The 17,478-nt window shown below is 39.7% G+C and overlaps 1 protein-coding gene across 1 annotated transcript in view; it reads left to right on the top strand.

Annotated features, from left to right (window-relative positions):
- Positions 1-17,478, top strand: part of CAP2 (cyclase associated actin cytoskeleton regulatory protein 2) — a 69,503-nt gene that overhangs the window by 11,689 nt on the left and 40,336 nt on the right. Inside the window, exon 3 of the mRNA XM_087763929.1 lies at positions 3,937-4,037. Within this exon, the coding sequence (XP_087620055.1) occupies positions 3,937-4,037 (101 nt within the window). The remainder of the gene's footprint in view (positions 1-3,936; positions 4,038-17,478) is intronic.

Here is a 17,478-nt window from a genome sequence, read left to right as displayed (position 1 = left end):
CTGCTATTAAAAAATTGCAAGCAGTGCTCGTGTTTGCCTTGTAAGAGGGAGTGCAATCCCACCCCTTACAAATTCTGTATCAAAAGAAAGCAGTATTTTAAAAAATTAATTTAGAAATGTCATGTGACAAGCTTAGTCGTATGCATAATTCTAAATTAATATAGCCTAGAAAATTCAAGATTTGACTAGTCTCTTAAATATACTGTCCATATTTCAAGCTTTATCACTCTTTCCATTTTAGCATTTATGTTGTTGTAGGTAACTCACCAGATGAAAATGTCTGCTTGAGCCCAATTAGCAGAAGAAATGAGACATCCCCAAAATTTACAGCATAAATATTCCTGAAGAAGTCAGCAATATAAACATGGAGTTTATTTACCAGCTCTCTGAATTTGACAGTGCAGACCGACTTCTTTTAATTGTTTAATATCCTTAATCAAATATGAGTTTGTTCATAAGCATTTTCTCACTAAGGGCTGCCAGACATCCATGGCCTTACGTTGTTCTCTCTTGAGCTCCCCCTTCTCAAGTGGATGTCCAAAGACTACATTGGAGAATGCACCAAAAAAGTCTGTCTTCATTTATTCACATCATGTCACCAAATCATATTTTTTCCACTCCTTAATATTTTTGTTGTTCCTGAAATTTACAGGGTAAATAACCTTATAAATGTGGCAGTTCTAATGTTGATTGAATAGAGGTGCCCTTTCCATTCTCCAGAGCTTGTTTTTTCACCCAGAACCCCAACATGTATCCCTTTATTAACTTCGTGTCCTTTGCTTTCTGTATTCCTTGTCCCTTTCCTGCATTCTCCAGAGAAGAGCGCATCCCAGCATGGACTCAGGCGGTGTACAGAAGCTGCAGAACAAGCAGAAAGTTGCAGGCAGCTTCCTTACCGACACAGAAGCAAGGCAGTGGATGTCAGCTGCTTTATTGTCCCTGTATGCCGGCCCTCACCCTACGACACATGCGAGGGACCTTCCCCACAGTCATGTGTGCCATGGGCCCACGCGCTGGCAGCTGCTGTGGAGCAGCTGACCGAGAGGAGCGCGTTTGTATGGCAGGAAGGGAGCGTCTTCCAGCAGGCTGCCATAGCAGATGAGTTAGCCCCTCAGAGTACACTTCAGTAAGAAAATGCGTCCAGTCCAGAGAAAACCTGGACAGCTGGTAAACTGTAGCAAAGTCATGGAGAAACACGATCTGTGTACAAACTGGCAAATACATCAATCACTACTAAGAAGTCTACATTTTTAAAAAATACAGGCTTCTATCCTAGAATCATAGAATCATAGAATCGTTAAGGTTGGAAAAGACCCTTAAGATCATCGAGTCCAACCATTAACCTATCACTGCCAAGTCCATCACTATACCATGTCCTCGAGCACCGCATCTATCCGTTCTTTAAATACTTCCAGGGATGGAGACTCAACCACTTCCCTGGGCAGCCTGTTCCAATGCTTGACCACCCTTTCAGTGAAGAAGTTTTTCCTAATATCCAACCTAAACTTCCCCTGGCGCAGCTTGAGGCCGTTTCCTCTCGTCCTATCACTTGTTACCTGGGACAAGAGACCAACAAATGAATCCATTTAGGTGACTCCCTGTATTAATCCGCAGCTCAGTATTGCAGAACCAGGGCTGCTTTCAGAACAGGAGATGAACTCACCATGTGAGGTGCTACCATGAAAATTGTTATATCCTTGGCCTAGCCTAAGAGCTCAATCAGGTGAAAAGATTCACCCCCCAGGGAAGCAGAGCCTTAAAACCCCAGCAGATCCCTAGAAGAAACCAACTGACAAACCTTGTTGGAGTGAGATTATAAAACACACCTGCTAGGAGACTGCAGTGAGAAGCCGAGATGAGCAGCACCATGGGGCACTTGCCAGCCTGCACCGTGTCTCCAGGCGGAGCTGTGTCACACAGGGACTCAGGAATTAGCTTTTGCTCATGCGGTTAGGAAAGACTGTACCGGTTCTTCAGTTTGGGCGACTGATAGGCATATAGTGCCACATTCTGTGTGCCTGTGTTCCTGTGCTTCTGCAGAGGTTCACATAACCTCCACAGCAACTGCAGAGTTGACAGTCTTGCAGAACAGGTCTCTTTTTCTTTTTCTCCTTCAAAACTCACACTCAGCCAGAGTGTAACCTTTTTTAAGTTTCCAGTGGAAATGGAGATATATTGCTTTCTTCTACCATGACCCCCTCCCCTAAAAGACCATTTCATAATTAGAGTTATTACAAAAAATAACCTTGACTTTTCAATTAATACTGTTTCAGAAACAACAAAATAATGAGGAGGATGGGAGAACTGTACCTTTACTGTTTTCCTAAATAGCATTACAGCAGCAGGATTGCAAACAAATCATTCAATTGCTCTGCACAGCCCACAGCAAATTCTAGTAAACGCTCCTGGGAGTTAGCTGTATTGAATAGTAAAAAATAGCATAGTTGCTTTCTAGTTTTGCATGGAACAATTGCCATTTGGTGAACTGCTATTTAAAACTCTGCTCTAAAGTAAAAGGTTACAATGATTCTCTTGGAGACATACACAGATTTTGACAAAGAACATAAATGGGCTTTGGAAAGCATCTCCACCACTAAAATCTTTTGTACACTAGGTCATTTGAGGGGTTTACACACAAACACTTAATATGGAAGAAAGCCCAGAAATTCCTCAGAATTAAAGGTGAGTGACATCAAGAGAACAAAAGGAGCCTTGAAATCCCGCCTTGCTGACTAACTACATTTTTTTTTTTTCACACAGGCCATTGCAAACTCCAATTGCCAGAGCCTTTCTTTTTTCTGTCAAGGAGCCAGATGACTCTTGTGGAACAAAGAGGGCTTTCAAGATTATGAATTTGGACACAATTGTCATATAGTGCCAAAAGGTTAAAGCAGACTCTCTGGGGAAAGCCTGGTACCTCTTCAAAGCAATCTTCAGGCTTCATTAATGAGGGAGAGAGGCTGGGAAGAATTTTAACCTTGGTCTCTCAGATCCTACAGATGCCGTAAATTCACACATGCGTCGCTCATGCTGGACCTGGCAAAGGTTATGAGGCATAGACAAGGCATGAGGATATGTCAGGGAGTAAAGGGAGGGCTGGAAAGATTCCAAGGAAAGATTACTTTTGCTGTCTTAAAAGGTACCACATAAAGCCATTTAGAAGCCAGGTGCATAAGAAACTGAGTCTCATCTGCATTTTCTGATTGTCCACTTTATCAGAAAACTGCTCTGTATACCACAGAGAAAACAGCATTTTTATTCCTCTGTTAGAATGCGTAGTATATATGTAGTCAATGGGATGTGTTATCTAGAAGACTCGTTTGAGCTTTCTTTATCCAGTGACAGTTTTGCAAGGTCAGACAACAAAATAAGGAGATTACAAAGCTACGTCTCACTGCATAAATCCACTATCAACCCATTCTAAAGACTCTGTCTTACTGGAAATTGAATTGCTTGCTATTAAAAGCCACCAAACAATACAAACATCTCCAGGAATGGGTGGGTGCTATAAAAATAGTTGTTCAGTACAGTGCAGATTCTGTTCAGGCGATAATATTTGTTTTATATACAACAGTAGAATTTTGTTAAGACAATCATGCTTATCAGGCCACTAGGCTTTTGAAGGGCTGAGAAATGTTTATTTTAGCACCTGTTATTTTAAGACAAAAGGGGCTTCCCACTACATTATACAGAGTAAATTCGCTTCATGTTCCTAGCCAAGTTCGACCAAGAGCAGGGTTTTTTTCTTTCTAGCTAGGAAAAAATCATTATACATCTTTTTTCACTGATATCACAAATCAATGAGTATGGCAGAAATTAAGTAAGTTGCAGCAATTTCCCGTTTCTATGGTATTTCTCCTCCATCTGCTACAAAGGAATGTCCTATGCATTATGTACTTCATGAACCCATTATAATGGAATGCTCTTCTTCTATAGGCATAGCACCATATGTTGAAGCCTTTGATAGGCTGCTGAATGGAAGTGTTGCTGAATTTCTCAGGTACAGCAAGATTCTTGAAGGTGACGTGAAGACACATGTGAGTAGTTACTCAAATTTTCTCCTCATGACATAAGTGTACAAGTCTTGGAATCTGTGTGATCAGCCTTGATTGCTGAGTAGAGGAGAATCTTAATAGCAGTACTCTGAATTATTAGTTCTTGTAGTAGTAATAACACACTGAGGACAGTTGGTTCAGGAAGGGCAAAAGGCTGTACGGAGTCATAAGAAGAGACTGCTCCCCTGCTACAGCACCAAAGGTTGAAGACCACAGTATGCAAAATATATAAATATTCTCAGTCACAAGCAATTTGAATTGTCATGTTGGCTACTAAGCCCTTTGCAGGACAGGAACACAATTAAGAACACGAGTCAACAAATGAGTAGCAAACAATAGGTGGGTCTGAGCAGTGGTAACTTCTTGTAGTTGTCTTCTAGGCACGTGTATCATCATTCCAGTTAATTTACAGATTTTGTTCTTTTGATTGTTTGTTTTTATTGCTCACATCTCTCTCATCTGGAACAACATGGCAAACTAAAAAATGAGTCAGAGATTTAAATGACCCTTTTTTACCACATATGTCACAGCAAGGAAATACTATGCTATCATTTTCATGATGAAATTACATTGTAACCTTATAATATCTTGTGATCAGAGCTTGTTTTTTTCATTTTATTTTTTAAGCCTGTCTTCTCTAAAACTGGTGGTGATAGAACGACAAAGGATGGACTTGTCTTACCAACAGCTTACCAATACAGATTTTGCAAAAAAACCACACACAAAAGAGCCAGGCTCAGTTTGAGCTGGATCTGAAGGAGTGTGAAGCTTTTGACTTTTTCTAGTAGATCCATGCCAACAGGCCTTTCTCCATGTGTACATTTCCCAATTCATTGCAGCTGCTGCTCTACATAACAAACTCCGTAGCCAGAAAAACATGCAGTCCTACAAGCTACCCGGACTTATGCTGCAAGGCCAGCATAAATATTTTTCAAGACAGCCAAAGTAACCAGTCTACTCACAGAGCCAGAGCTCTGGGATAATTCTGTGAACTGTGTTTTCTCTGTGGTGGTATATGTTCTCAATGGTAGGGTAGAGTTTCTGACCTAGTTAGGCCTAGAAGATTGGAGGGAGTAAGGAGATCAGGCAATTCTAGAGGATCTTTGTGTTTCTAAGGAAATGCTGCACTTCCTTTTTATTTGAAAAAGCCTTTTCACCGTAATGGTTATACTATAATCTACAATATATGTGCTTTGTTCTTAAAAGAAATTAGGGAAAAATTAATAAAATGGGGGGGGGGGGGGAAGGAATTATCAACCTCACTGAGCAGAGAATTACTCCCTGGAAAGGATCGGTTCTGGCTTTGGCCATTACATTCATTAGACACCGTTATTTTGCAGTTGATTTTTCAACAGTCTGGATATGAGAGATACAGAAATAGCCTTAGTTACCAACACTAAGCAGGGAAAAAATTGCATTTAACATTCTAAATGACTAAAACCTTTTTAATATACACTATCTGTAAATGTTTAAATCAGTAAGTGTATTAATTTATGCATTTGTCACTATTTTATACTCATAATTGAGTCCATATAAAAGATTATTAATAATTTATCTGACTAGGCTGTGGATAGTCCCTAGCATATTGTTGATGATAGTGTAATGCAAACTGTGATAAGGAGTATTTGTTAGGACTATAAGATTAGACATAAACAACTTTCCCTTACATAAAGAAACCGGTGATTCTGATTGCAGCCTGCTAAATACTCTGAAATCTTAGATTCTGAATTTACAACATGAAGCAGACTGTGGTTGCCTTATGCTCATGCTTATCACTGAAGCAACATCTGTGCTTTACCTTATCAAGTGGAACAAGGAGTATTTTTCTTCTGGGTGTCTTACACACCATGTGTCCTCAGCATTATACTTGCAGCTGCTGTCTCTTTCACATAATGAGCTGAAGGGAAGGTTGTATTTTATTTCAAAAAACACCTGTTGCCTAGAAAAACCTCACATACCTGACTGAACAGAATGGTAATATGAGAGAAAGAGGGACTTCATATTATGCTAAAGAAATGAGGGATTTAACATGATGTGTTTCGTGCTGATTGCTCTAAGGATCGTGTGGTTTGTGTTTCCGGCGAAAGGAAGAATACAGCCGTAACTAGTATCTGTTGGGGAGCCCATTCCTATTTTTTCAGCATGCTGTACTCTAAATAGTCTATTGAAAGAGAACAAAATAAAAAAGAGAACTAATAGCTAGCTTCTGGCCCTGTTAATCACAGCAGCATGGTGGATTTTACAAAGATTAGTTTATCAAAGAAGAGTTCTGCTTAGACTCAATCTTGAGAGCAGCATATTTCTTATTCAAATTATAGTACATGCAGTGGTGAATCTCTGAGGTCAACTGCATTAAAGAAACTAACCAGTTTTTAAAAGACAGAGAGAATGTCTAGGATTTTTACTTTGTCTGTTTAAAACAAATTATCCTAAATGGCTAAGATGAGATCCTGTTCCTGTCCTGCCACTGTGGAATAAAAATCTGGTGATTATATGGATATTTCTATGAAATACAAAGTTCCCTACAGGCACAGATTTTATGAAACCACTTTCCGCTGTCCATGTCGTAACTATAGAGCATGTGAAGTTAGTGAAAGAGTGAGCATGGCCAGGACTGCTGCCAACCAGCTGTCTTTGGCCTGACATACCAGTGTCTTGGAGGCCGTCACCAACAGGTTATAACAGCCCTGAAGCTGATTCACCATGTGTGCCAACATTGAACCATTCTTCTGTCAGAATGAGGGAAATTCAAAAGCAATATCAAATAGACTGTGGGTCTACAGTGCAGGCAGTTCTCTTATGCCCAGCAGATGATAGGATGGCACTGGCTGATTGCTGGACGACAGAGACGTGAGTCCCATCACTTTGCCTGGATGCATCCACTACTACAGAAAATGTGCTGAGGATGACAAAGAGCTGCCTGTAGAAAACACAGTCTACCTTCAGACTGTGTCCCAGTGAAGAAGCTGGTCAAGCAGGTTTGATGGGCTCTTTGCCTAGTCAAAGCAAAGCAAGCAAGATTTTAGAAGGCGAAGAAGCAGGTTTTTGTGATGTGTTTATTATGAGCTTCTTCACATTGTTTTTGTTTATGTGCTATCTCAAGTGGTGGAATACTTTGGCTTGAGTTTGAATAATGTACCAGATGAGACATAATGATAGGAAGAGAATGTACTAGTTCTACAAGAGAAGGACAGATAACGTAAAATTTCCATATTTTAGTATTTTATGTGGTACAGAGCAGAGCAGAATTACAGCCTTCCTGTCAAACACATAAACTAATACTTACCTTTTTTTTTATTGTTTATTTGTAAAAATCTTTTAACCTCCCAACCTCACCAGTTGAAAGAACAGATTGTCTGAGTGATTCAGTTATGTTCCCTCTTCTCTCATCCAAGCTATTTAGCTTGGAAAAGAAAACTACAGAAATATGGATACCTTTTCCCTCCTCTCTTCCATCAACTTCCAGCTGCTGAAATGCAGAGCTCCGACAGACAACCAACTACATTGTGGGTTTGGAGCATTCAGAAATAAAAAGGCTGTGGGTTAGCTTGGAACTTACTGGGAGAGAGTTTAGATACAATTCATTACATGTATGACTACTCGAACAAGATACAGCACGAAGCAGCAGTTCACAGCACGTTATCCAATCTGCAGGTTTCTCTGTGTGCATGCACTGATTTGTTATCATGAGCAGGGGAAGCAGTGTTCACCCCACAAACATTGTTCGTATGCACGTACCCACAGAGCTTCTTTTCCTTATCTACTATGTGAAAGCAATGGCATTCTCCTCTCCTCCTTCCAGGCATAGTCCATGTAAATATAGACAGAAAACTGAAAGCAGGAGTTGTCTTTTATGAGGTATATATGCACTTTGCAAAGTGCAGCTCTGGTTTGGCCTATCAGTGAAGTTAAAAAATCCTGGCTTCCTCATTTTTTTCAAAGAGTAGTTATTACACGTGAAATAGCTGTATCTTGACTTTTCTTCTGAGAGACATTGAAGAATTAGTCAATGTCTTTCATAGTCCTGAACTTTGAACAGGATGTGCTGCTGTCTGATACACCAAAAAACACTTTTGCACTTTATCTTACCTAATCTAAGCACAGACTATCAAACCCATTATTTGACTGACTCCTCATTAACAAGGCAATTTGCTTACAGGGCAACAGAATGCACAAGTGTACTCTCGTGTTCATCTTTTGTGCCCAGAGGCCGTGCGGTTTTAGGCATTGTGTTGAAAGTTGAATTAGAGCTCAGAGAGGAGGATGATGTCAACATGCCCAAAGAGAAGCTTGCTGTCAGGCTGCCTCTGCATTTCTGTGAGAGGTATTTTCTGCTACATGAAATAAACACCAAACCAAGTAGCTACCACAGGACTGAGAAAAACAGAATACATCATAAAAAAGAATAAAAAGACAAACATTTTTTATAGCATACAAAATGCACTCAGCTTAAAGAAAGAGACTAAGTGTAGAAAACAGTACTGCTCTCCACCAAAAGTGAAAAAAAACCCAAATAATCGTCAACCAAAAAAGCAACCTCGGAAATCTATCATCAATATTAAAGTTGATTTTGTAATGCTAATTCGGCTATATTTCTCACCCTGTATTTGTACTACAAGATACTTCATAACATAAGCAATAAATAATGTTCACTTCAATATGACAAGAAAGATGGAAATGCAATATACACAATGTAGCCAAGTGGTTAATCCAGAAAAAGTATCATTTTTAGGAGCTTTACAACTTTTGATTGCTCTGTTCCAAAGGGCGACTTCACTTGTGGCCTAGGGATTGGATCTGGCTTTCAAAACAAGCAGGATTTACTGGGTCAGGTGCAGCGGTGTGCAGACATGGTTGCACCTGCCTGACTGTAAGACACCTGGTTGGGAATAAAGATGGCTCCTGAGCATGAAGAACCTGTCCATTGTGAGTCCAGACCAACACCCCCTGAAAGAGCGGGATTTTTTCCATTAATTTTGATGGGAGCTGGATTAGGTTGTTAGTTTCTTGGCACTGACGTTGCAGTAAATACCACTTGCTTTTCTTCTTATTTAAAAAGGCAAGGAAGAGACAAAAGTCAAACAGACTCTATTGAAAAATACCACGAAAATACGCCATGGTGGCCAGTACTGGGTATTTAGTTACGTGTTGCTGGCACGAGAAACATGCACCTGTAAATTTAGGGTGGTGGTGGTGGGAATATATAACGAGAACGTTCCATATGGCATTCCCTCAGTCAGAAACATAAGAAATCAGAAACACAAACAGTGAAGGCTGTCAACAGTTCTTCATAACCTGTTTTCATGGGGCTTCTTTGCATATGGAGTAGCTCCTAACTAAATCCATAAGCAGCTATGTTGATTTCAAAGTAGTGCAGTTGATCAGGGACCATTTTTTGGGTAAGGGTCTAAAACTGTTGGCCCCTAAAAGCAAGGATGATATCTGTAGGTGGTTACGCAGTACAATGGGATTTTCTGATCTCCAAAGGATGCCAGGAAGAAGGTATCAGAATGATTTGAGTGGGAAACCTTATGTGCAATGGGAAACCAAAGAAAACTCCATCATGTTTGCTCAAGAAAATGTTAAAAGATAATTTGCTTATATGAAAAAACTTCCTATAGTGAAGGGTTCTTTAATTGACCAGATGAATTCAGAATAATATCCGGTATTCAGACTAGATTTAAGTTCCATGTTTTGCCAATTAATTTAATTAATGATTGGAGCAATTAATCAAGGCATACATTATATTTTTAGCCATTTGAAGTGTAAATCAGAACTGATCATATGCTCTTATGCTCATGCTAAGGTCATATGCTCTTATTAGCTCATGCTAATTTTGCTGTCCTCTAAAAATTTTTCGCTGAAGCCCTTTAAGAGCAAAGTTGAGTCTACTGATGGGAAACCGTTTTTTCTTGGTGGTTTTCCAGGAGAAGTAGCATATAGACCTAGAGGCATAAGTGCCCCACAGGTTGAAAACCACTGCATCAGCTTAAGCAAAAATCATAAGGTGATAAAATTACATGGCTAAATTAGCTAGCTAAATGACGGGTAGCTTTAGTGTGTGGACCAGCTGCACTCACAGCCACAAATACAGCGTGAGAGTGTCTCAATGAGGCTGTTGCAAAGTCATGGCGTAGGACACTTGCCAGTGTAAAGTAGGCAGAAACTTATTAGGGAGGATTGGAGACGTGGAGTTGGTGCAGATCCAAGGTCCATGAGGAAGCCTTGATAAGGTAATCAGACTTTTTACTTTTCGCTCTGATTCAAAGCAGTCCAGGGTTGGGAGGGCATAGGTGGCAGTCATTTCAGGCACTCAACCTTGGAACAGTGAGGTCTGTGGTTCTTACAGCAGTAATTTCCAGTGAACCACTGGCAAATTAAACTATCTTGATCCATCAGGAAAACGAAGACGGATGAGCAGAGAGACAGTATGCCTGCTTTTGTCATCAGCCTGAACCTCTTGTGACTGAAAACTGTCTTTACTGGCATCGGTGCTCATGGTTCTTATTTCTCTTGTGAAGAATTATGATTTTTCAAGTCAGAGTGGTAACATTAGTTAAGCCTATTTATTTCAAGCTGAGAAATCTACATTCATGAACGTTCTTTTTTTTTTTAACATTTTTTTGTGTTTTGGGACACACATCTCCCATGCTTGATTGATGTCATTTGTTGCTACAGGCTATGAGCAAGGCTTTTATTAATTTTCAGTCTCATTCTTTCTGAAAAGCACGTGCACACTCTTTTCACTCATCCCGCCTCCCCATCCCTGACCTGCTTTTATTTTGCTAGTTGGTGGTTGCAACTGTTTTGAGTGTATAGAAATGCTGGGCTTGGAAACTGAGAAGGCTGTTCATTGTAGTCAGCAAAAAACCAAACAATGAGCTCAGAATCTGGCTCTTCAGTCAGTTTCTAGTAAAAAGGAGTTCAGTGAATAATGAGAATTAAGCCACAAGGGAAACCAGTGCGCGGTTTGAATGTTGTTTTAAATAAGCTGGGAGTGCTGTCAGGAGTGATGAGGGTAGAATGTGGCCACAAATGTGTATTGTCTCTTTTTATCCAGTATGAATTGCATGATCAATATGGCCAGATTTCTGAATATTGAAGAGTCCATTAGGATAAATTAAACCATGTCACTGTCACTGCTAACTTCTGTTAGTCTATTGACATCCATAAATTGACCTATATATTTCCATAATTAATCTGAACTGCAAAGCAGTTTAATTTTTGCTATTTTGTTTCATAAGTTTAATTGTATGTTTTATTCTAAAACCCAGAGCTATAATAAAAAGATTGGTTTTGGAACCTGAAGTAGATCTTCGAGGCTGAAATATTTCTTTCTTGTTGCTTTAATACACGTTGTGTTTAAAATAACACCTTAGGCCAGATCTCCTTTTCAATCACATCACTGTGCATGTAGATAACTACCTTGCCTTTCAGAGAGGCTGAGGCCCCCTCTCCAAGTACATGTAGGCTTTTGGTATTTAGCACCTCGGAAAAGGAAAGCATGGTTCAGGTGGGAAGAAGCCTTAAATATCATTATAGATGTGTCAGCTTTAAGCTTTGAACTTCCTTCCACGTTAGCACATCTTGCTTGGGGTCTGGGATTCTTTCAAGGTGATAAAAGTGGAAGTGAAGTTACAAGGAGACAGATTCTGGCACTTTTAACCTTTGAGTTGCTTTCAGGGAGCGCAGTGGGACTACTCGCAGAATGAGGTGGGCAATGTCACCAGTTGTCCTAAAGTGTGTGAGAGACAGAACATACACAAAGCCATTTCAATATAAGAACCTATTTATCTCTCTCTAAAGACTGTGCAATTTCTTAGAAATGGATGGTTCTCCAGTCTTTGTATCAGGGAATTTGGTATTTGTCAGACACAGGAAGTCAAGAAATCAGCTCCTCAGTAGGGTGCCCAGTGAACACTGCCAAAAGAATCTTTATGAAGTGATATCTCAACAAGTGCTGTAACCTTTTTAATTTACAGAGATAAGCATCTGGAGTTCTTAGAACTTGTATTTGTTAAATCAGGGACACGCGAATGACATCCTAAACCTGTGAAATCATAAAGCCTTTTCTGAAATTTCCTGAGCATGGATTTGGTCCTTGACTGAGAAGGGCTTCTGAGAGAATAGCTGGGGATAGAGAGTGGGACTGCTTAGCAGCAGACCCCAGGGGCAAAACAGCCCGTCAGAGAAATAACCAGAGTGCCTGGGTGCCAGGGTGCTTTCTATCTATCTACTCTCCCCAATTCTGATGCCAAAAAAATTATGACTTTGTCATGGCATAACCTTTGACATGTGATACAAAGGATATTCCCGTAATGTCATCAGTTAAATTAATGCCCCCTGGAAAATTGCATACTCTTCTGAGTTGTCATTCTTTTACAGTGTTAGCCTTTCACCTCAGGACTCCTGGGGACAACTTGAATGCAGGTCAAAACCAACTGATCACTATTTGCTGTTACTCATACTCTAAAGCTCATAAAATATACTATGACAGTCTTTGGTTATTAGAAGCTCCAACCAACAATGGTGGCCTAGTATAGATTTTAGTGATGTATCCTCTGCACTGTAGAAAAGCCATTTCTTCTCATGTTTTTATGTTTGTTCTTAAAATGTTTGGCTGTTTTTATCAGCTGTTTGTTTCTATGGTTATCACTAATTAGATATTTTAAAGGCATAACTTGACAGCACAAATTCTGCATAGCCGACAATCAATTTTGGGGATGTCCAGTCTATAGATAAGCACCAGGGACTGGAAAATCAGGTGCTGCAATGTGCCAATAGCATCTTTTCCTTCTCCTGATGTGGAATCCTTTAAATGTAGATCCATGACTGTATGCTGTGCAATGAGGTAGCTTTGAAATCTCCAGCAGGTGACTGACTCCTTGCAGAAGACAGCAGTCTGCAATGTAAATGGCAAACCTGAATTCTTGAACATCTTCAAAACTGTTCAGAAAAGGAAGCTATTGAAAACAAAAAACCCTCTTAGTCTGTAAATAGACCACATCTTCAGTAATGTGTGGACTATTTATTTTTGCACACAATTCTCAGTATTTTTCTATGCTGAATCTTCTGGAATCCCTAACTATCAATACGCTACCTGTGTTTTTGGAACTTCCATGCAAAAGTTGAAATGAACAGAGGTCAAGAGAGCTGCAGATTTTTGGCTGTTGTAAAAGAGATTCATGAAGAATTTGTGAATCTGGAAGATACAAAAGCAGCCTGAGCTTTAGGAGAGCTTCAGCTAGTCTGGAGCTCTGGTCTGGACTTGCTCTTCTTCACTGGTGGGTGGAGGTTATTAGAGATGTTTTTGGAGAATGTGATCTCCTACTGTTTCACTTGGCAGTCATCAGTAGCCGCAATGGCCCAGCAGCCAGATATTTATATCTGTTTGAAACAGTGACAGACAAACAAAATAACTGACTGCTTCTGCTACCAAGATTAATAATTAATTATTTAACAAAGCTGACATTTAAATAGTATTCATTAGGTTTTAAAGTTAACAATCCCTTGAGATCAATCAGAACAGTTCATGTCACTCAAAACTGGGAGAGCTTGGAGGAAATTCTGGAACACTGAGGCAAATTTTATTGGTGCAAAGGATGCAGAACCTGTATAATCTTTATCCAAGGCAATAATTTTGTAATTGATGTAAAAGCAACTGTTGTGGCTTTAAATACTCCTTTACTCCAGTACATCTGTACAGTTCATGTTTCATACGGAGAACTAAAATGGCAGATAGATGAGCAATGATTTACCCCAAACAATTCTATCTGTCTTATGTCATTAGCACTGAAAGATCTTTAAGACCTACATGGTCTGAGCTCCACCAGAGGTAAGAGCTATAAGAGCTCTGAGTGGTTTAAGTCACAGTCAAGCTTATTGAAAGGTAAAGTTAATGAACCTAGATACAGATGCTACTCTGGAACAACAAATAAGTAATAGTGGCTAGCACTGTGCACAGTTACATGACACAGTGTTTAATGCACTGGCAGATATAAACAGCTAGAGAGACCAGCACTGATATAACCTTAGATTGGTACTGGACAGGCAGTAGCAATGCTGAGAAATTTTAGCAAAAATTCCCTAATATAGACATAGCCATGGAGGCTGAAGAACACTAAAAAAATCCACTAATAGAGGACAGCTGATTGGTGGTAGTCAAATGTATCTATCTGAAAATAGAAAAGAAAATATCTGGGGTGGTGTCTGGCTCCAGCAAAATCAATGGCAAATCTCCCATTGACTTCAATTTTGACTAGAATTTCAACCCTGTTTTCTGCATGGACCAGCAAGAGAAAGGTGACAGTTTTTTTTCTTTCTTTCCTTTTCCTTTTCCAGTATAAAGTGCTCTGATTGGAGAACTGCCACTGACTCTTCAGCATGTGGCCCAGTTTTAAAAAAATCTCTATCAGCCAACTAGCTGTACAAAATAAATACTGTCTCTTCAGCTGGCCTGGATAGTTTCTATGGCAGCCCCATACTTAATCTAAACGTCATTCTTTTTCCATTTCTTGCTTCTCCCTTCAAGCCACCAGCCACTTCACCACTTCACTTTGAAGAGGCTCTTGAAAGCAGAATGTAAAAGACAAACTGTTTCTCTTCCTCTGGCAGCACTGTCCCTTTTAGAGAAAGACTGGGGTCTTTGCTCAGAACAGTGAAGCTCCATCTGTAGCTGGCATTTGCTGTCAGTCATTGTGTCTTTTGCTAAACCCAAAGGACCCCGAATTATTTCTGCAGAAACTACAATTAGAACTCTGGACCACTAAATCCCAATTCTTTTCCCTCATGTCCTCTTTACTATTTTGTTTCAGAATAAAGTCATTAAGTATATTTTGGAAATCCAAAATGTACACAGAGCTGTATTTTGATTTGCAAATTATCACTGTTAATGTTTGCATGTATATATATGCAGATGTGTATTATTCTCTAACAACAGAAGTCCAGCGGATTCTGATATTTACATTATGCTTTTCAGTGCTATGACTCCGAGGAAATACATTATTAAATATAATAACATTTGACAAATTTAATATTATCAGGTCAATAGGGTAATTTTCTTGCCTAAATTTCATTAGGAAATCCTTTGTTCGTTTCCCTTCTATTTAGTTTTACTATTTTTTTCAAAGACTGAATTGACTTGTAACTTGAGATCTGAATGCGTGTGCCTGTGTCTTCTTGTAGTTTGCCAAACTGTTGTCACATAAATAATATTTATATTTATTAGTGCTTGGATACCAGAGTGATGCGCAACTTTTTGATTGAATAAAACATTTAAAATGAGAAAGAGAGAGATCCTAAAATCACATCTGCTCTGGAGAACTGAACTTTGCTAGAGCAAACTGGTAGTTTACGCTTTGGGTTCAGTGCCTTTATGTCCACTCAGTCTGAAACGGTGCAAGTTTGGGTGAATCCACACTCCACTTCAAACAGGCCAGAAGCATTGTCATCATCAGATATCTCTGACAGAGCCTCTGGCAATTTTTCAAGCAGTGGCTTCTGGGAAATAGCAAAAGTTGGCATTGTCCTGTGACTGAGAAGGTTAAACCAGTTGCTATTAAAAAGATGATTTCTAAATATGTATGATTCCTCCATTAACTTCGGCAGGCTTAACTGTAAAGAAGCCTGTCCGTGCTGTTACTGCGATGGTGACGGAGAGGTCACTCACTGTAGTCAGCCACAGGTTTCAGCTGGCATGGAACTGGGCTGACATTGCATACCTGGCAGACTTTGGCTCTTCCAACCATTATCAATCACCTAAGTCAGCTATCAAACACACCTGAGGCAAAGGATTAAGACACCTTATTCCACACTTTACTGATGGGGAAACTGAAGTGGTGAATGGAACACCACACAGTTCTGGCGTTCAGGTCCAGTCACGGCCATCTCCTCCAGCCTCTAAAAACAAAGCAGGAAATGCTTTGAGGAACTTGCTTCCTTCAAAATATTCACCTCAGCTGAGGAATCTGTCTGATGATTGCTGTGTCCCTGCATAATCCCAAGAACGCCAAAAGGATTACCCAAAGTTTTTAGATATCAGTTATCTGTTGCTCCAAAACATGCCCATTTCTATCTGCAGAGAGATGTGTGCAAGTTTGTGTTCTAGTCTACTCTGATAAATTTACTCATGATTCCCATGCATTTTTGACACTCAGGCTTCATTACTGTCATTCATTATGACTGAAAGAGTTTCAGCTGATTTGTTCCGTGGCAGTCTTTCGGCTGAGCTGCACAAGTTGTTGAGAAAAATCCTCCCTGTCCATTTTCACTCATTAGTCTTCACTGGATTTGGGGGTCTAATGAAAGAGTCATGTCCCTATAAAAAAATAGTGCTGTCTGCTTAGTTACACAGCTTGCCTGCTAAATAGAAGGAGGTAGCAATGAAGTGTCACATTTCAAAGGCTACAAGAAAGAATTGGAATGGTGATAGACTGAACTAATGCATTCTTAATGAGAAGAAACTCTTCTGTTACTTTGATGGGATGCATGGAAAGATTTCTTAAAGACAGCTCCCAGACATTTTGAGAAAGTGGCCTTGGCCACGCTCTGCAGTAGAGAAGGAGGAGTAGTAAACATAGAGTAATATATGTCTGGAGGAGAAGTACATCCTGATTCCACATCCAACAATAGTTTTAACATTGGTCAGATGAGCAAGACACATGTATGAGGCATACTCAAGGAATGTCAGTCTTTTAGGAACATCAGTGTACATCATCCAACAGTCTGTCTCCAGCTCTGACCAAATTCCAGTGCTTCAGAAGAAAGAGGTGAAAAATCAGACAAGAAACCAGTTGTTACTTAGTACTCTGAGTGGAGAAAAAAGTCCTCCTCAGCCTCCACGAGTGACCAGTGGGAACCCAAAAGCATGGATTTAATGCAGTGTAAACAAAGTGCCAAACAGACACATTTTTCAAACCTCATTGATGCTACCAGCTCAGTATATGTTCAAGAACTCACCAAACAATCTTAATTTTCTATATCTAAGAGCACTTTGCTCATTTTTTATGATCTGTTTGATCAGCATTTAAAGATCTATCTTAAAATAATGCTGATTCTTTGTAGGAATTTGGAAGATCCCTTCTGAACATCACTTTTTGGATAGTTGGAAATCTTTTAAATTGAGACTACGATTACTCGTGACCCAGTTTACAGACCTGTGATCATGTGCTGACGCTACCATTTTCTTCCTTCTCTGTTACTTACATTCTGTATGAGAAAGAATCATCATATTCCTCAGCCACTGTGTTGCCAAGCAAAACAAGTGAAATTTAAAACTTATCTTTGTATGACAGATACTCATTGCTCTCAACATCCAAACAGGTTTTCTCTGCATAAATTCTGATTTAAGCCCATCTTAAATACAGATGACTAGTGCTTTACACAGAATTCCAGAGGAGGTCCTCTCCAATGGTACTAAGACTTC

The sequence above is a fragment of the Nipponia nippon genome, unplaced genomic scaffold (assembly GCF_047370975.1).
Source record: "Nipponia nippon isolate SJK-2023a ecotype South Korea unplaced genomic scaffold, ASM4737097v1 scaffold_1, whole genome shotgun sequence".
NCBI lineage: Eukaryota > Metazoa > Chordata > Aves > Pelecaniformes > Threskiornithidae > Nipponia > Nipponia nippon.
Note: the sequence above shows the minus strand (reverse complement) of the source record. Positions and strands in the feature narration are given on the sequence as shown.